The sequence below is a fragment of the Enoplosus armatus genome, chromosome 13 (assembly GCF_043641665.1).
Source record: "Enoplosus armatus isolate fEnoArm2 chromosome 13, fEnoArm2.hap1, whole genome shotgun sequence".
In the NCBI taxonomy this organism is placed as follows: domain Eukaryota; kingdom Metazoa; phylum Chordata; class Actinopteri; order Centrarchiformes; family Enoplosidae; genus Enoplosus; species Enoplosus armatus.
Genome location: NC_092192.1, coordinates 16,000,342 through 16,021,437, shown reverse-complemented (window position 1 = coordinate 16,021,437; position 21,096 = coordinate 16,000,342). Strand labels below are relative to the sequence as shown.

At 40.8% G+C, this 21,096-nt stretch overlaps 1 protein-coding gene across 2 annotated transcripts in view; it reads right to left on the bottom strand.

Moving 5' to 3' along the window:
• Positions 1–20,863, bottom strand: part of gria3a (glutamate receptor, ionotropic, AMPA 3a) — a 70,457-nt gene extending 49,594 nt beyond the window's left edge. For both annotated transcript variants that reach the window (XM_070917354.1, XM_070917355.1), the window contains exons 1-3: positions 20,776–20,863; positions 20,183–20,341; positions 6,458–6,697 (exon numbers count right to left, since the gene is read on the bottom strand). In XM_070917354.1, the coding sequence (XP_070773455.1) occupies positions 6,458–6,697; positions 20,183–20,341; positions 20,776–20,863 (487 nt within the window). The remainder of the gene's footprint in view (positions 1–6,457; positions 6,698–20,182; positions 20,342–20,775) is intronic.
• Between the last annotated feature and the right edge of the window lie 233 nt (positions 20,864–21,096).

Genomic DNA, 21,096 nt, shown 5'->3' with positions numbered 1-21,096 from the left:
CATTTGAAGATTTGGCCACTTCTTCTTCTGTGAGCCTCTGAGACAACAATGTTGAGCTGAGGGGGTAATCTTTACTTAAGCCGGAATAAAGCTCTTGCTCCTGAACTGCTTGCCCCTGTGTTCTCCTTGAGCCGATAGGAGTGAACAGACATTTAATATAAGAGCAGGATTGGAATCCTGTGGAATCACACCTGGTGGTTAAAGATCACTGATTAGATAATCAATGATTCAAATTACCCTGTGTCTTGATTTCTAATTATAAGTGGCAGCATTATGAGTGGAGAGGTGGGGTGGGGTGGGGGGGGTTAAGCATTGATTGTATATTGTTAAAAGTAATATTGGAAAATATGATTGATCAAGCTTCAGGCTGCTTAATGACAAGATTTCAAGATATCTCAGGTCAAATTAACTTTAATGCCTCCATAACAAACAAAAGTAGGTGAGGCATTATTAAAAGACTGGTTGTCTCTATAGTTACTCCAACTGCTAAGCAAAGCTGCAGCAGGTCGGCCCAGGCATCTTTCCAAAAGATATTCCCTTAGTGATGTTTTGATGATGGTGGAGAGAGCTGTTTAACATGTTGCTCCAAAATCTCCCATAGCTGTTTAGTTGGGTTGAAATCTGGAGAATTTGAAGTCACCCGACTGTATGTCAACTCTAGAACAGTATGAAGATACGGCATGAATAGAAGAGTACATGAAGGACGGTAAAAAAAAAAAAAAAAAGAAAAAAAAGAAATGAGATACAGCTTACAGCACTGAAAGCTGTGAAAGCTATGAGGGATGCAGGAACTGTCCAGGGTCCTGAAACAATGATCTCTGTCGTACTTTTTATCCAAACTAGTTACACTGGAATAGTGATCGCTTTAAGCAAACTACCTGAAAGCTGTGTGAATGGAATGATGCAAATGTACATTTTCTGTCCACTCTTGCTAGTCTAACAAAGTGTGCATCCTAGATGGGTGTAGTAATGACTTTGTACGCATGTTTTGAGCTGGTTATGCAGAGACGCCCAGAGTACAGACTCCCCTTTTTCAAGCAAAGAACAAAGATTTACAAAGTGATGCAACTGTTTAAAGTTATGTAATGTCTTCCTGAATGTTGCTGTAGCTACAGTAGTGTGTTACAATTTCATCAATGCAAGTCTGTTGGCCAATCTGTTCCATGGGGGAGAAGTGTCTTAATGTTTGAAAGCAAGAGTGTCCATAACAAGTGACTGCGTTCATTTAACTCTGTGCTTTGTGGTGGTCTATAATTCACAAATGACCCATGCTGAGAAATAAAAGCATCAGATTTGAAAAACTCCAGAAAATGTTTGGTATTCTGCATTAATAATTCACAAATATGATTTTGTAGATACAATGGGCTCCATTCTGCAGTGCAGAGCAGAAAGTCTGCAGCTTACATGTTGTTTGATGTTGATTTCAAGCTGCACTGCCTCTGCATGCGTGGATGTGCAAGGATCAATTGGTGCCATTTTGGGCGTCTGGCAAAGCAGAGTGAGCGCTTGATAACAGAGGAGGTTTGGTTCATGCAGAAACACTCAGAGACAGCTAACACCTCAGCTGTATCTTCTCACTGAGTGCACACCACCCTTTGAGGTTGTCACCAATGACGTCACCGCACAGTACACACACACACACACACACACACACACACACACACTCAAAACACACACCCACAACATCTAAACTGCCTTTCCAAACACACTCCATTCCCAGCTGTAAATCTAAAGGTAATCTGATTCCCATGGATAATCTTAATTTCATCCAACACTGAGTCAGAGAGGATAAACATGGAGCCGAATAAATACGTTTTCCGTAAGAAAACAGAAGAATAAAGGCACTGTTCTATTTTGAAAGTTTATCTAATTTGACAAAAGTCCTGCCTAACCTTGGAGAATTTTTTTTAACAAGTGGCAGCCTTGTGCTTTCCTGTCGGCATCACCATGTTTTTCAGAATCCTTTGAAACCCATCTTACAGAAAAGCACCTTTCAGTCACTACTTAGCTATTCTGTTACATGTGTATCCCAGTCACGCTCTCCTTTGCTCTTTCTATGTTCTCTACGAGGCATAATAGAGTCCTTAAACAGGGAGGGAAACAGCTCTCTTGAAGCAGAGGAGCTTGATTGATAAATCTCCGCCTCAGTCCCAATATTAAAGCCTGAGAGGAAAACAGTGTTTACCCCACAGAGGGGAGGGGGGGTCAGGGCCTATTGATATGTGTCCATCTGGGAGTGAAGGTGCAGTAAGGTGTTCAGAGAGTGGAACAGCTGCTTTGTGCCACTCGACTCTCTCCCTTTCTCTCTCTCCCACTCTCTGTTAATGAGCCTGTGTGCCTGACTGCTGAGTGCAGCTCTTTAGCAACGTGCAATTAATCAGACGTTTCCTCGCGGAGACGAAACCAACCAGACATTCAGCAGCAGGGCAGTGTGATTGCACGCCGAATGCAAATTCTCCACCACCCCGACCATCCCCATTTGTCAGAAGGGGATGGAGAATGCAGGAAAAGCTGCAGTAAAGGTTGTTAGATTGTAGTCCTTCATTTTAATGGCAACAAAAAGAAATTAAGATCTAGTTTGCATTATGTAGAGTCCATGAATCAGGAGGACTACATTCAACAGTGGGGTTAGATTGCACAGTGAGATCTCACACAAGTACTGTGCTTAAACACAATTTTGAGGTACTTGCACTTGAACCTGTTCATTTCTACTCCACTACATTTCAGACAGAAATATTATACTCTTTAAATCCTTAATTTATTTAACAGCTAAAGCTACTAGTTACTTTACAAATTAAGATTTTACGTACAAAACATATGATGAGCTCATGTAATATGATGCATTAATGCGTTATAGATTAAAGATTATGACTGTGTACTTTTAGCTGAACACTGTAGGCACAAGTGACAATTATGGGATAATTGTAAATGCTAAAACATATCCATCTAAAGTTAGCTAACATTAGCCACCATAAGCTAATAATCATACCAGACCGAGTAAGGTTGTAACAGCAAAACTAGGGCGTGTCTCGCTTTAAACTATCCTGCACTGTATAAAATGTTAAAATCTGCTTCACCTCATTGAGCTCCAACATGCTGCATTAATAAAGTATTAATAATAATAATCCAATAATGTACAATATTGAGTACTTTCACCTTTTATACTTTAAGCACAGTACAGTTAATGCATGACTTTTTACTTGTTATAGAGTAATTGTACATTGTTGTATTGGTAAAGGATCTGAGTACTTCTTCCACCACTGATCTCAATGACATTGATGACATTGCTTCTCAGATGTAATACTATAGGTATTAAACTTGAGGTCAACAACAACAACATCAGCAACCTGATTAATAACTCTCAATTACTGCCTCAGTCAGAATACCCAGAGGTCATTATAGAGGAGAGGACTAGGACGGAGATGCAAACTGTAATGCAATACAACAGTCTCTCCAAGTATCAAATGGAGAACATAAAGTACTTTTCTTAATATTTATTTAACAAAACTATGGTTCTCAAAATCTCCCCCAAGACACACATTAGAAGAAGTGATCTAATGAGACCCTAATGACTTGTTGAAAGTTGGCCTTTGTTTCTCTTGCCGTCAATACAGTGTCTTTGTTTTCTTAAAGGCAGCCTGTTGAGGTCATAAAAGAACTGCAGCTCAAAGCACATAGACAGTGAATGCACCACTCGGCCTCTGTGGTTTCTTCTTGGTTAAAAGCAGCTGCAGTATTACAATTACCAAAACACACGGATGGATTTTTGGTAATATGAGTGTTTATCATGAGTGTTTATCACTAAAATGCTGTATGATACTTTTTAACTCTGTTGTAGGATTGGTTAAGGATGATTGTACTACAGTGTAAAGTCTTTATAATTGACATGAATGGCATATACTGTGGTACCCCTTGTAAAATATTTAAGAAGTACATGTAATTTGCAGTGAATTGGCTAAATTTGAAAAAAAAAAAGCTGGTGTGGTCCTACTCTCAGTGGCCAGCTGGTAATGCCCAGATGTTCCTCCGTTCAAGAGGTCTTTTCTGCCAGCAGCCATTAGCCTGTTTAATGAGGACATTTCATAGCCAGTACATCCAGGATAAATAGGTGATGCAGCACTGCAGCAGATGACAAAAAATATCTTTAAATGACCCATGTGTGTGAAGGCACAAGGTCTGTTTTTTCTTTGTTGTGCTTCACTTGGATCTGTGTGGCTCCTTCAGTTTTGTATCAGTTATGTTTGTCAAAAAATCAGTTCTTGTAATGAGTCTTGGGCTGCATGAAACTCTAACAATAACTCCCATTCTGTAAAAAGCAGCTGCGGGAAACAAACTCCACTCGTTATAATAATAATAATAATAATCATTAGGAATACATGTCAGTTAAAACAGTTGGAATCAGTACAACACTGCTATCAGAGGACGGCATCTCCAACATGAAAGAGAAGCTGCACCTATCTGATGTCGACACAATTTCCAATTTGAAATACACATTGAAAATCAAATGTAGAGTTCATGCATGGGTACATTAAGTGGTATCTCTGGGCATTTTATTTTCTATTACAGTCAAAATCCCATCATGCAGATACAGTTTTGATGGTAGTTATTCCTTCAGGCTATGATAAAAAAAATCCCTTTTATGGAGTATGATTAAAGAGAAGACAGAGTCCACTTCCCCAAGATCTACAGCAGGGGATCGAAAGTTTCATTTTAATGATTTTTCCTATTTCAGGCTGACTTTAGGATGCCTTTGTTCTGAGAAAAGGCTCTGTTCAAATGTGGCAAGTGTCTTGTTAAGGGACAGGCATTACACGTCACTGTAAAATGCCTCTGCAGCATATTACTGTCATACTGTCCCACAAACTATCAACAGTCACACAAACATGTCTCGAGAGCCCCCTGCAAGTCCCTCTCTGGCCCTAAATAGAGCCCTCTTCCTATAATGAAGATTAAACTGACATTTGGATGAGTGCTGGCTATATTGCTCCAGAGCCTTGACGGGGAGGAGCGGGCTGGGAATGGCAGCCAAAATAGGACGGCTAACTAGCCTCTCAGCAAACACAAGCTGTGCAGCATGTGGGAATCCATCCTAAACTACAGTGTTTACACTGTGTCAGGATGAGGAAATGCGCAGAGTATTACAGATGGTGGCCCGTCAGCCTCGGCACAGCAGGTGAAAGAGCCAGCAAAGTCACGCAGAGCTCCAAGGGCCACATCAGGAAGCACTTCTTAAGAAGGTTGATTGTGCCGTGGAGAGGCTATAGACTCCTTCATCATTTTGTCTCAACCACACCAGACAACCAATTATCAGCTTCTGCAGTCTGCCACCAAAACACAGAGACACATCGGCGAGATCAATGAAATTGAGGTCCCCCACCATTTTGAGAGCAATTAAAATCTCCTTAATGAGGTCAAACGTGGCTCTGAACATATACATCACAATTATGGAAGTGTTGCTGTTGTTGTACTTTATGTCAGACATATTTAAATTTGTTGAAAAAAATGTTCTTGCAGAGTTTAAAAAAATGCGCAAAATGGCTCCGTGAGAATCATTTTCATGACTGAGCAGCAGCTTAGACACCCACCTGAACTGGAGATATATAAAGTGAGGCGGGGGAAGTGGAAAAGGAGTGCACTTGTCCTAGAAATGCTCTATGTCAGTTTAAAAATACTTGGAATGCACAGCTCTGAACAGCTTGGCACATTTAACAGCAGAGACTGCACCCAGAAAATCTCTACATCTACTGAGTAATTTTAACATGACTTAGAAACATAAATGGAAGCACATCATACAGTATGTCTTTGCTGCTGAAATCAGTCCATGGGCCAGCTTTCGGGTCCAATCTACTCTGACAGATTGTTGTGCTCTTTCGTAGCGCAGCCTCTCCAGATGCTGACCCTCAGAGGACGACAAAGACACAAGTCTGTAAATAGTTGGCCTACATGAGGGGAGCGGGAGGCTGTGAAGCACATAGAAGTTACAGTATGTTGTGTTCTGTCTTTATATAATCCAATTAGAGCTAAATGATAGTCAGAGAGTGGCGAGGATTAGAGGCTCAGGCGGCTGGAGTCGTACTACGGCGGCGGATCAGCAGCACCTGTGAATGACTCATTCCTCGGAAGCAAGGAGCTATTGACTGCCTCTGTGAGCAGCATTCAGCCACACAGTGAAGCAATTTAGGATCATTACTGGCATAGATTAAAATGTATCAGACCTCTTAGAATGAGGATTGGGGATGAGGGATTTACATATTAAAGACTGATCATATACACTGTGTAATAACACGTCTGCATGAGCAGGGCTTGGTGTGCCGATTACTTTTTCCACTTTCTCTAGCAATGAGATGTTCTGCACTACTATCTGTCTCCTACTGAAAGCTTGTGGTGTTTCCATAGGTGTGTGTGTGTGTGTGTGTGTGTATGTGTGTGTTTCACTCTCCCAGAGGGCCACTCTTACCTCTGTCGGTGTCATAAAGGTAGACAAACTTCTCCCATTTGTAATGGGCCAGCAGACTCAAAACAGCTCCTCGCAAACTCGGCCTCATCTGGATGACAAACTGCACGTCAGCGTCGATGGGGAAGCTGGGCGTAATGAAGGAGGTGTGCAGCGCCCCGCAGAAGGAGGTCAGCGTGTTCATGGACTTCCTGTCGTAGAAGCCAAAAATGGCGTAAACTCCTCGGGAGAACTGGGAGCAGACTGGTGACAGGGACAGAGAGCAGGTTCAGGTCAGGGACAAGCGACACAGAGTCATTTACTTCCTGTCAGTAGGGATGCCGACAAACGGCACAAACTGGCCTTTCAAACAAAGTTAAGGTCCAAATTACATGACATAGTGAAAGTTAAAATTGCAGAGTCAACTAATAATCAATGTAGGGGTAAAAACTTGTTGAGGTGAGGTTGAGATGTGAGCAAAGTCCTGATGGCAATAATCTCCTGAATGAAGCAGCGGCTATCTGAATAAATGGGTGCCATGTGGGATGTCTGCTCCCCATGGTCATGCTCTGCTGCCCAGTTGCCCTTCACTTCTCCTTGGTCTAAATGCAACTGCTTGGGTAATCAACTAGAAATAATGGGGAAATCAGTGCACTGGCCACAGCTCTTAATGGACAAATACCTCTGAAACATGAGCATGCAAATGTGCAAACGTGGCAGTATAAAAGATTTATAACAAACCGTATCTGCTGCCATCTGCGGGCCTATGGAAATGAGCTCCGGCCATAAACACTCAGTGCATCAGACACTTGGTCTTACAAAGTGTTAACTGTTTTATTTGTACATAATAAATGGTTGTAATAACACCAAGCAGGGCTGAATCAGGGATATGACCCTTGTCTTAATGTTTGTAATAACTGAAGCAAATGTCGGTCAAACCAGTAGAGCTCCTCTGATATTTCTGATCCGCTGCTCAATGCAGATTCAAACACTGTTTGCTGAGGCTGCTCGGTATCTCTAATCAATGTTTAATCATGTTATTATCTAACTGATTGGATTTAATGAGGTGTCTCTTTTGAGAATCTGTATGTTGAAATCCAGTCGATCTGAGGAAGTCCACCCTGAAACATACTGTGTGAATTTCTGATAACACTTAATAGAAAGGGTACAAAACGCATACTTAAAGGAGTACTCCACTGATTTAGCATTGCGCTCGTACAACATTGTCGGACTCACGGTGGACTGTTTCAAAAAAGGTCTTGATGCAGCAGAACCAGACTTACCATCATTCTGGGATAGGGGAAAAAACGTTCTGGCTTGTTTGTATTTCTTTAAACCAGCCCGGGATGCAGCGTTGGTGTAAAACGGTAACACGCAGATAGCGGAAGGGGAGGAGACTTCCGACTGAAATAGTCACTAATGGCAGACTTAGATAACTTGAGATTGTATACATTTTATATTATCCACATACATCTAAGTACAATGAATAAATCAGTGAATTGCATTACTGTAAATATGAACTGTAAATACATCAACCTGTAAATATTGTAAATATTCCTTCCAATTCTTTCTTAGTCAATGAACCACGTAAATTACAGTTGTTTTTACATCTGAACTTTAATAATTACATGCTAATTATAGTCAAACATCAATAAACTGCATTTAGGCTCCTACACAAATATCCACATCAAGCTGCATGACTCAACGGCCTATTGTACATTCACTAAAAGCAAGTATTTTCTTATTATGAGTTCATCATTACTTTGTCAATACTGCACACATGAGATCACCGCTATTAGACTGTGTCTAAAAAACTGAGTTGCAAATGATTTACTGTGCATTCACAATTCTCATGAATTCATCAATTACTTAATTAAAAATGAGTCCCTTCAAGTAAAGTCAAATAAAATTCTAATACTCGCTTCATTGAGTCACGATTTATTCATAATCTGCTCACTAATTTGTTTCCCTGTGAAAACTAAATTTTCAACAAACGCAGTCAAATGTGGTCCAAATAAAACTTTTAACTGAAGCATGCTTTATAGCAAAGAAAGAGCTGGTGGCCTATTCCATTTATCTGAACGTACGATACATCCTACATTAGTTATGCATTACTTGTGGATGTGCTTTGTAGCCTTATTATAAATTGTTAAAAAAAAAATGCACTAGCCAGGAGGAACTGAACTTTACATAAATGCACTTTAAATAAGATGGTTGAAACTAAAAAAAAAAAAAAAAAGAAGCCCACACATTTATGTGAAAAATAATTTCACCTTTCTCCTTGTGTTAAGTTGGAGTTCAGTGCTGTATATTTTTCAAAAGCTGCTTTTGTTCAGCTTTCCATTAAGACATTCTTCCATTCATCCACACATCCTTGATAGCTTAGTCATCTTTCCCTCAGTCATGTTATTATTCCTCCATCCCTCCATTTTCTCTGCCTTTAACTTAACTCAGCAGGGCAACACTGGTTTAAATACCAAACAAACACAGGCATCCACAGAAATACAGGCTGCATCTGTTTGGTATTACAGGTAAAAGATGATGCTGTAATCAGGGGCTGCTGCACATTTTTTTTTATATGTGAGGGACCATTTTTAAGCTTAATTTCATGGCCTTGATGAGTTAAATAAATATCATAAACAGAAAAATATCAGAGCCGATGATTTTCTATTCAGGTTTGGATTCAGCATGCTTCACATTCGCTCGTTCAGCGGATAACATGATTCAACACAACACTGATCCTCCTCACATGACAGATTCACAGATTTCTATTATTTAGCTCATGGTATCCAAAAAGAATAGAGGGCGGCCATTAAATTAACACTTCTCAGCTCATCTAATATCATCCAATTCTGTTCTCAAAATGTCAGCAATAGCTTTTTGTTTGTCAAGGTTAAATAAACAGCATGTTCTTTAAAAGGACTAATGAAATTATATATTTGGGCTCATGAAGCAGTGAACACTAAATCCCCCTGATCATGGTCAGCAATGAAGATACACATCATTTACTTTATGACAGAGGAGAAGTGGAGCTGTTTTTTGCACTGCAGGCTCTGTGTATTTCTGTTCAGAATACTAATACAGGCTTTATATGCATGATTAATATCCAACTGGGAAAAAAATCACCTCTCTTCGTTTTCTGTCCACTTCCAGCTTATTTCCTCCATCACCTAGTAAACACCCACATCTGCCTGTCATTACCATTGCTTTCTCCTTTCCCCCTCACCCATCTCTCTGCTTCTCTTCAGCCCTCGCCACCACGTCAAACTTAATAGGTAAGATGCAGCATCGAAGTAGCACCAACACTGTCTTACGTCTTCCTGAAACTCAGGGCTTTGCAGCTTCGAGGGTCTCTCCTGCAGACAGCTGGGGAATCTTTTTTTGGGTCTTATCATAAAGCTTGCTGATGTAGGGATGAACCTGCAGTGTATGTGCACAGCAGAGCCGAGCCTACAAAGTGAATTCTTAAAGCTCTATTGCTGTCCTCGCCTGAAACGGGAACACCGCACGCAGTGAGAAAATTGAACTTCATGCATATAAAAAAGCGAGAATGAGGAAAAGGATAGAGGAGGACTCACGCTGACTTGAGGAGGTGACCTTTCTTGGACTGAGTCACTGAGAGCCTTGAGGTTTGAGGGGATTGGATACTGCACTTGGACAAAGTGAGGACAACGACTTTACTTTTTGTGACGATAACAAATAACCTGTTAATGCGTGCGCTGCTGCCTGGTGGGAAGATATTTTTCTACTGCTGTCTTAGAGAAGTGCCTGCAGCGATACTAGAGGAGAAGAGCGCAGCAGGACTTCAGTTTGTTTCCCTGAGGGAGAGGGAGGCGGTGTCCACACGAGAATACCTGTTTCGTCCGAGGGTCACAGTAAGAGAAGAAGGCAGAGGACACAGCACAAACATGCAGCTGCTGTCCCTAAATTACCAACTTATAAAGGATGGGGTCAAGGACAAACTACAGTAGACACATTGAATATCTATCTACCAACTATCAACAGGAGGTGCAGAATGTGATCTGGCTGATCAGACAGTTAAACAAGCTACTGTGAAGCCTGTTTCTTTTAATTGATGATTCTGCCTTTTAGCTTATCAAGTTGTAGTTCAGACATTTCAGTCTGGACCACAGTGGTCGACCGACCAACACTCGGGCGTTGCCATCCCTAGAGCCACGCCGCCAGCACGGCTAAGAATGGGGACAGTCATGATGCCTGCATGTCATGGTGTCTTGTGCTGATGCGTTACTTTAAAGACACTGAATGAATCTGAACACCGGAGATGCCAAAAGCTTGGATAGGATCAAGCTCACAAGCTCAGAAGCCTACAAGCCGGTAGGCAAGTAAACCCATGTTAGCAATAAACCGCACTGTGGTTTAAGTTTAAGTCTCTATTTAATGCAGCACAAAAAATACTTGTCTTCATTTGGGTCTGTGTAGACTTTATTTCCCTAGTTTCCTACTATAAATGAACCACAATGTCAAATTCATACCGTAATCATTTTTTCATGTCAGTGTATTGCTGCACACTGGTTCTTACATCTGGTTTTATGTGAGACATCCTAACCATGATACCCTGATGTCACATGTGGGGTTATGCAACCTCTCTGCATTTTCCCATCATGATAATTTAAGACTCAATTAATTCACTAGACTACTTGCGCATTATTTCTGCCAAACTAACAATACTGATATACTGTATTGATAGTTGCAGGTTGCATCAAAAAGGACAGAAAATGTTGAGTCACAGGAACTCCCAAACTAAAAGTAATCAAGATCTCTTTCCACTAATGTTTTAAACGAGATTGTCAAATGAGACAGCATTACTAGGCTAGATGGAGGATGCCAACAAATCTTGTAAATGTGCTGACTGACAGACACTCAGCAAATTCAGTGTTTCCTCGCGAAAACAAGCTGGGCGGATAAGCTGTGCCATCTTCTGAATGATGATTTGCAGGGTCAGAGCACACAGCCCTCCCTCCCTTGTTATTCCAGGTAACATGTTCCCTTTGCATCTTTGCATTCTGCCAGCATCTGTTTGGTGTGGCAGCTGCTCAGGATGTGCAGGGATGCTGTGGGAATATCTCAGGACTCTGATTGTGTCTGACACCTGAGCGAGGACACATTCCAGTGGGTCGCAGGTATTTCCAAACATTATCCAAGTTGTAGTCACGTTACCACCAGAGTTGACAAAGTTCACTAAGCACCAATTTTCACCCTCAATAATTCAGTTTCTGCTTTTAAAAGGAGCCATGGAGGGGTTCAAGTCCTCCCAGCATGCACCGGGCAGCAGGCAATGAGACACTGAAGAGGTTGGATAAACACACAGTCAATCCCCCTCTTTTTTAATACAGTAGGAATCAAATTATATTCTGTAGATTCTACGGACTCTTTGCAGTGTGAGAGGCAAACCCATTCAACAACAGTGCTTTTTTTACAGCTCATAATGCAAGAAAACCTAAATTATTTTATTTTATTTTATGTTTTTATCCAATGAATGAAATAAGGCTAACTTTCCAATGTAAATGTTGCGCAGGCATCATAAAAAGTGTACTCTATCTATAGGCAATGTCTCAGCAAGAAGACATGAAAAGGTGAAAAGTCTGAAATTCAATTTTCCTCAGCACTGATGGTAAGGATAAAGCAAGAGGTTTTGAATAAGCACGAGTGGACACATGTCCAAAAAAGGGCCACGTTTGAACAGTTTTAAGGTCACTGAAAAGCTAAACTCCCTACCCTAACCATGGTTGATGTCTGTTTCCAAAGCACAAAATGAGAGCTTGGTTGATTAGATTTTTGTCCTGTGCTGATCCTTAAAATCCTCCTGTAACTTCCACATGAATCCATTACAGTGTTTGACCTTTGAGAACGCTGTAATTCAAAACATTTTGTTCCATTTCATCTGAACATCTTACTCATCTTACTTAGAAGATTTAAAGCTAGTTAGAACATGTAGGTTACGATGTACATTTCAGTAATACTATTTATAACTTCCACGTTTGAAAATGTATCAGATTAAAATGGAAACTTCACTAACTAACAGTCAATAATTCTCAATGCACTCTGGAGCATCTGCTGTACTTAAAATGGAATTGATTGTGAAATGGATTTTTAGATTGCATTCATGATTTGAATGTAGTGGAGATGAAATAAAAACAAAATGGCATCACTGGTTTCCATTTTCATTTGAATGATAGCAGATTTATGTTACGTCCATTTATGTACTATGGGTGGACACAGCAACCCCCCTCCTAGGGAGGCATAATATCAAGTCAACACTGTTCATAGTTATTACGAGGCTGTTGTTTATTACAGTACGAGTGTTGCTTTTATTGTGTGCCCATGTATGTTTAGGTATTTATTCCTCATTTTTATTTATATTGGCCTTATGAGCAATAGTTCAGCTTACAAAAATACTGTAGGAGACAACTGCTTATCCACATGCTTAGTAATACATGTGACGTAAAAACTGTCTTGTGTAAAACTAAGACTAAGAGCCTACAGCTATGCTAGCTGCTCTGTGAGACACAGTGGTGCTTTGAGCTGAATGCTGACGTCAGCATACTAATATTGTCACAATGACCATGCTAACATGCTGATGTTTAGCAGGTATAATGTTTACCATGCTAACATTAGCTAATTAGCACTACATACAAAGTACAGCTGAGGCTGAAGGGAATGTCATTAGTTTTCCAACTTCCAAATGTCATGGCAGTCCATCCACTAGTTGTTGAGATATTTCAGTCAAAACCACAAGTGCAACCTGCAGGTGGCACGAGAGGAAAACTCACCAAACTCATTAGGATTCATCCTCTGGGCACCATGAGTGTCTGTACAAACCTTCATGTCAATCCATCCAATAGTTGTTGAGATAATGATGTTGCCATTCATAGGGCCACGTCGCTAACATGGCTAACAATAAAAAAAGATACCAAGTACACTCTGCATAAATTGTGCATGAGCTTTTGAATCATGACATCATCTCATCTGGTTTGAGTTTAATAAGCTGCACTCATTCTACCGAAAGGCTTGTTAGTTGTTTGATGATGTTTGTTTTGAGATGAAAATCTGAATGAAGGCAACACGGTTTAAATGATCTCTGTGTTATGCCATTTAAGTGTTTGTATCTGCATTACAGTCTGCATTGTTGTGCAATTCGTCTCAGTTGACCAACCACAGAGAAAGCAGAGGGCATATAGAGACAGAAGCCTGTGTAGGTGTTTCTCCTCAGGCAGTGTGGTTGCATGTTGGCTGGAATTCCCTCTTCTCTGCCGATTACAGCTTTGTACAGTAAAAGCCACATTTTCTTCCGTTGGGTTACCCCCTGCAGATACTCACAATACGCAAAGAGCGGGGCAACACTGGTTGGATTAGCCCTAATCTGAGAAATACAACTGGATTCAGCCCACATGCTAAAACAACATGACAGAAGGAAATCTACAGCAGCGATACGCAGTCAGGGCCTGTGGCTATTGGAGTCTTGTATGGAAGAATACACTTTAATATTTCACTGCAACGCAGTAAAAGCACTGCAAACACTCCACCTACACATGCTTTGCATATACTGCAAAAACATCATCCAAGGACCACTATTATAAGAGACAGAGGAATACAACACACTCAAATTAAAAAGGTTGTAACGCTACATCAAGAAAATGCAAATGTTTGTGAGTGAAGTGGAAAATGTGATGACTGTGTGCAAAGTAGTTTCAATTAACTCAATACAATATCAAACTTCCTCATTTTAATCTATAAAATGTATTAATTCTACAGATTAAAATGAATCATTAAGCACAACTCTTAACCTTTCCAATAGGTGGTAGTGCTCAGTATTATAAAATACATCAAACAAATGTTATGGACAGAAAATTGACTGAATAAATACAATGAAATATCAAATATGAATAAAAAAAACTAATGAGGTTTGAATTGTTTCTTGTTTCAAGTAAATTCAAAACACTGAAGTCCGTTAAGTGGTTTTGCCCCTTTACATTCAACAACTGAGGCTCGTACAACTTTTCCAAATGTATGAAAACAGTACAGCATTCAACAGTACAACACCTCTAAATTATTCACTGCCCCGATGGCACCTTTGGTTTTCTCTTGCATTATTCTGCGTAGTTCACAGCTTGTCGTCCTTGGATAATCTCAGGTAACATTTAGTGAACAACAGCTGAGCTTTCAGAGGCAGCCTCACTGAAGGACGTTGTGTAAGACTGCCACAAACTGCTGCAGCATCACTGTGGCTTGTCAGTAGTGATCACCGTCGCTCTGTTACAGCGCTGACATGTAAGCACATTCTGATGCACAGGATGAAAGACTAACTGCACATCTCCAGTGGCTTGCCCCTGAATCTATTCAGTGCTATTCCGCCATTTTACAGCATTATGACCAGCCTGGGTTGAGCGACTCAGCTTGAGAAAAACAAAATTCGTTCTTACAACAGCTGTGAGCCGGCTTACAGTGGTGTCTTCACTCGACTGATATTTAAAAGCCTCTATTGTAGTTATGGCCTTTTCTTTAGCATCGGGTCTCCTTTGTTCAAAGAAAGCTAACGCATTCCTGCTGCATGATGACCCATGAGTGTTGTCATGCCCCACAGCAATACACCCGAAAAGCTCTTATTAAACTAAGGGTCAAACCATGTATTCATGTCAGTGAAAGTATCAGTTAGAAAACGGCACTGCCTGCAGCTGAAATGACTCTTTAGTTAGATACAAATTATTCCAAAGGCATTGTGAAAGCCTTTATGATTTTATTATGCTTCCCAATGAGAACATGTGACAAATCGGAGGATGAGCACTTGTCAACTTGGGGCAGGTCATCCAAACTGACAGGACTCTGGCTGCAGTAGCAGTACCTCAGATATTTTTATCAGTGCATCGTGATGAAAGGACACGCTTTTGGGTAAGTGTCTCTCTCTGTTCAAGGGCTCCCAAATCAAGAGGATCCATTTAAAGCTTTCAAGTGAAACACAAACATACAGGATATCTGATTGTCCAAATATCTAAGCAAAGGTGGAGAACATGTTTTGATAATTGAATTTAGGCGTGCACAATGTAGCTTTACAGACAGGAGTGGACTTGTTTTGTCCTCTGATTATCGGTGACCTCTCCGACTGATGCTGCAAAACAATAACTAAACGGTTTGAACGATCATTTATTGTACGTATACACATTTATTACTATGGTCAAAGAGTGTGAATTAAGATAGAAACTATCATGCAGGATGCTCTCCCTCAGGCCAAACACATTGACAACCTTGTCTCTGCTCATGCATCATTCATGACTTGTCGGTTTAAATGAGTTCTCAGAGTTATGATGGACCAAGGTTGTTATATATTGTTTGGTTACGTTCCAGCATGTTTGTTTTGCTATAGTATCTACAGCAAAAACGATGTAAAGCATTGCCAAATTGACATTTACCTTCAGATATTACAATGTTTTCAAAAGCTCTAATGATCCAACTTGTAAAAACATCCTCTGGTAAGCATTAGGCTGAGCATGAGTTGTTGTGTTCGTACATAATTAAAGGAATAGTTAGACATTTTGAGATATATGTTTATTTGTTTTCCTGTCGAGAGTTAGATGAGAGGGTCGATACTACTTTGATGTGGGATGGGAAACAGCTAGCTTGGCTCTGTTGACAGTTAACAAAATCCATCAACCAGCACCTCTACAGCTCGCTAAATAACACGTTAAGTTTTCTTTAAATAATGTATTCAATAGCTCATATAATCAAGTATGCCAGCCAACTATGACCAATGTGACTTTCACACACGCGAAGGTGGTCCTCTTCCTTTCCCACAGAGCTATTCTTCTTTACAAAAGACACATGAAGTTGTTTAAATAACACATTGTAATTTGAATGTGCCGACATGAGCTGCTGTTTCTGCATCCCCGGCCCACACTGTTTCTATGCAGATAACAAGGCAAAAAAACAATAATGGGATAGTTTTAGCATCCATGTTGTAAGCATACTTTTTCATATGCTAAATTTGCATACAAGCAGAGCAAAAAACTAAAATGTCCTTATTTGGACACAGCTTATGAGTCAGTGTAGTCACCACAGTCTTAATAATGCAAAAGAAGAAGAAGAAGAAGAAGAAGAAGAAGAAGAAGAAGAAGAAGAAGGAGAGGAGGAGGAGGAGGAGGAGATCTGGCTACAGAAACTGGTCTATGCTGCATTAGTGGTACTGTCCATTGCCTACACACTGAAGTGCTCTAACATTAGCCTCTGTCTGAGCAGCATCACACTGGTTGAGTCATAGCAGAGGGAGGATAGGTAGCTATAATAAACACTCTGATAAGAAACACACTGTCAAACTGACATTTGATTAAATCAGGTTGATCAAATTAAAGTTCATCTCAGGGAAAATTCTGATCTCAGCAAATCCATCCGGCTCCCACTTTAGACAAGAGAAATGAAAAAGGAAAGTCTTTAAAAATGCATGATGTGGCAACAGATTGGAAACATCTACTGTAACTAAATATGAGCTTTCAGATTACTCAGAAATTAAAATGTCTGAAAATTCTATTCATTTACAAGCACTTTACACTCATGTAAATTAGTGTGAATGAGTGTAATACTAAACACAGACACAGTCAATGCTTTGGAAATAAAGATCAGAAAGGATCTGTTTCTGTCCTGTCACCATATCCAAAAACTATAATCCCACTTGGTTTAACTCCTCCCTGATTGCCTCCACTGTCTCTTCCTGTGCTCTGACCTCGGTCTTAATGGATATAACCTTCCCATTTCTACGTTCATGCACACAATCTGTCCTGGCCTCGGGCAAGGTGTCACATCAATACATGCTGCAGCTTCACTCCAGCCAGCCACAAATTGGTGAGCTAATAAACACAACAGCACGGTGAAGTTTTCTCTTCAGAATCAGTTCAATCAAGTTGCAATGACTGGAAATTGTTTGCTGCAATCTATCATTGGCTGTTTACAGGTTTGTTTGTCTGTTTGTTTGTTTTTTAACTTTCCTTGCTGCAATGCAAACATCAAACTGAAGACTCAGTGTCTCTGGCCAGAGGAAGTTGGAGAACAGCCATATATTAGTAGAGAGGGACTGATATAGAGAAAATGAAAGCTTGGTGAGAATTGATTTTTCCATACTGGAGAACAAACTGGAGCCACACACACACACACACACACACTACTGCTGGACTATAGCCTTCCACCTATTGATCCACATTGCCAATAACACAGTCATTTGCCATCAGGGATTTGTAACAATCATTATATACTGACCCAGCTGGAGGACAGCACTGTTGTCCTGCTTTATTCCATTCACTATCCACAGAATAAACGCAGCATTTATACAACTGATTATTTCATTCATTCGTTTCATACAAAAGGGGCATTTTTTGTCGACTATCCCCGAAGATCAAAAGCAATAAGCAGATTTAAAATCTCAGTCATCTTAACACTTGCTAATGTTATCAAAATGAACGATGTGAGCTGTGGGAAAGCACAGCAATGACTAACCTCCATTTCTTGCCAGAATAGAAATGTGTCAAATCATAATCATCACATTCATTTGCTACATCAACACCTGCCAGGCAAGCAGGGCGTTATGCAATCCCGACTACTAAAATAAGAATCGTGGAGTTTGGTGCATTTTCCAGCAATGCCTTAGTCACAAGCTGGTCTGGCCGGTCTGCATGATGAGCTGCTCACTGGTCTCTTTCAAACTGGGAAGCATCTAGCTTAGCTTGCATCCGCTAATCTAGCTAAAATTAATCCTCCTGATTATCTTGTTTTTTCCTCTTATCCTTTAGGAAGAAAAAAACCTTTAAGCTTCTTTAAAAACAATGGATTCAGGTTTACTGACAGTGAATCTGGGCTATGATGGCATGATCCATAAATACATAGTAATTGCTTGCTTAATTCAACAGGCCTCTATGTTCCCTGTTTAACTCTGCAGGGCTCCACATTTGACAGGAATGCATCGTTTTAGCTCCCTACAAAAACTTGAGATGACCATAAATCCAAAAATGTAGCATTAGAAGCATCATCCTGTAGAATAAATGCATAGGACTCATAACATGTATTGGTGTCCTATATAATGAAATTATCTGAGTGTGGCCAAAAGACAACCCTTGGGTTAAAGATGAAGATAAAAACAGCTCACCGACAACGTCACAAGAAATGTTTTTACTGGATGAGTAATTTTACCTAATGGCTTGCTTTTGACCTTCTTGAAATTAAAAGTGTAGGAGAGTTTGTGCTTTATCCCTGATCTGGATGAACCAAGCATGCAGTATTCATTTCTTCCTCAGTAACAACTGCTGGAGTGCCCTTGAGCTAAGCACTGACCCCACAGCCGCTCCAGTGTAATTACTCAGCAGCCGACAGTGCAAGGCTGTGGTCGAACTGGGCAGCGTCAAGGTGTGAGTGTGTGAATCTGTGTAAACCTGCATCTCCCTGCAGCTTCTCCCCAAGGCTGCTGCTTCTTCCCCGCCACACTCGCCAACAACTACATCATCTCAACAGCGTTCTGCATTTTCATTATAGCCATTGTATGAGGTACAATTGTGTTCAACTTCCCTTTCTTTCTTTGGCCTTTTTTCTCACTTCATTAGGCTACACAGCCAGTCTCTACGGTGGCTGACAGAGCTTGGAGAGCTGCCGTTGATCCTTAAGCGTGAAGTGTGAAGTGCAGTTGGTGGGAAAGAAGGATAACAAATTAATTCTCCGGACAGAACTTGGTGCCCTACATGGCGGAGGAGTGACTGGTGGACCAATTATGAAGCCATATCACACTCCACAGCCTTTCTGATCAAATCCATCACGTTTGTAGAGGTGGCTACAAGGATTACAGCATGTTACAATTGATGCAGTTGGCTATTTATCCATCAAAGGCGTAGTCAGAAGAATGTGATATCTTAAATCATTATCCAAGGGATTAACAATCAAATTGGCCGGTTTTGGACCCAAACACATGGTTAACAGCCAAAAGATGTATATATTATATAAAGTATATGTTTGACTGGTGGTAATTAATGATTCAAATATTCAACATAAGCCTAATTATCAAGGTGCAGAGAGAACAGTTTTGTTTTCATTTGACAACGGAGAGACGGGAAAGTTTAAGGAAAAAGGTGAGATCAAATGCAACAATTTGTATGATGCAACCAACTAAACCAGCAGCCACCAGCAACACCACGACACGCTTTGTAACTTGCAACCACAGCCTTTATCTGATGTCCAGGCCAGATACTACAACCACAATAACAACAGTTTGTTTCCCCCACTTTCAAGCCCAGTCATCTCAGAGCTGCTCATCAGGAATTGCTGAATTACTTTGTTTACAAAATCACTGCGTTTCGCCAATTACAGGCCATCATGCTCCATCATCCAGCTGGTGAATGGTGGATTGCATGGCTGAGGAGTTTGTGTGTAAGGCCAGACACTTGTTTTTTGTTTTTTTTTTAAACAACAGCTCATAAACATCTGTGTAATTTTTGGATTGGCCTGCCTATGAGACGATTACAGCAAAAATGATCCCACATACTGTCTGTGTGTATGTGTATGTGTGTGTGTGTGTGTGTGTGTGTGTGTGTGTGAATGTTACACTGGAGCCTGAATCATTACTACTGGATACAATTTGGCCAAAATATAATTGCGTCATATTTTTTTTCTTTTCTTTTCTTTTTTTACCAAAATGAGGCTTTCCTGCTGTTCTTATAAGAAGAAACAATTCGTAGTAACCACTTTAAACAGTGTATAACTACTCACAAGCGTGTGTGACGGAGAAGCTGTTGGAGGACTCCAGGTTGTCAACATTGTAATTGAGGTGGAAGGGTTTCTCCGTCACATTCTGGTTGGTGTTATAGAGCTGGACAGCAAACCTGAAGGCGCTGTGCTCCTGCACCGTAGAGCGCATGAACAGTCCACCTGCAGGAGAGAACATGTCACATATAACTGCGCTCTAATGAGTTAATGGCCAACATACAGGAAGAATGCACTTTCTATTACCGACATCAGGATATTACTTATGCACAGGGTGAGGGCAATTACGCATTACCGCACAGATGAATGGACCGTTTTAAGAAAGGAGGCAAATGTGTTAGCACTCACTAAATAACACACTGCGGATACTGAAACTCGCCTTTTGACTATTTGGATCAACTCTATTTTTACCAAACCGCCCACAAACACACGCAGGATCCCGCATCCTTCTGGCCGCATGAGAAGTGAACTTGGTAATGAATTATGCAAATAACCAAAAGCAGTGCGACTCGCGGAGACGTGTCCTATTTAGACTGTGTGAACAAAGAAACGTGTGTGTGTGTGTGTGTGTGTGGTCAAGAGTATCCCGTTGAACTTACCAATGTTGATTTGATTCGGAAACCCAGCCAGCGAGTCCCCCCAAAAATACAGTAAAACAAGGACTGTCGCTATTGTGCGAAGCCACATTTTTCTCCGAGAATTGAAGTCAACTCCTGGTCTGGATGTGACAGAGGAGGCGCAGGGAGAACCATGTACACGGGCTGGTACGCAAAGAAATCCACAAGATGCCGCGGGTCTCTCTCACTCACTGTGTGCACCCACGTTGAATGTGTGCCAGCGCAACTGCAGCGCCAGCCCTCTGCTGCTGCTGCTGCTGGAAACCTAAAGCCAGTGTTTTATCTCAAAGATGGTGGTGGTGG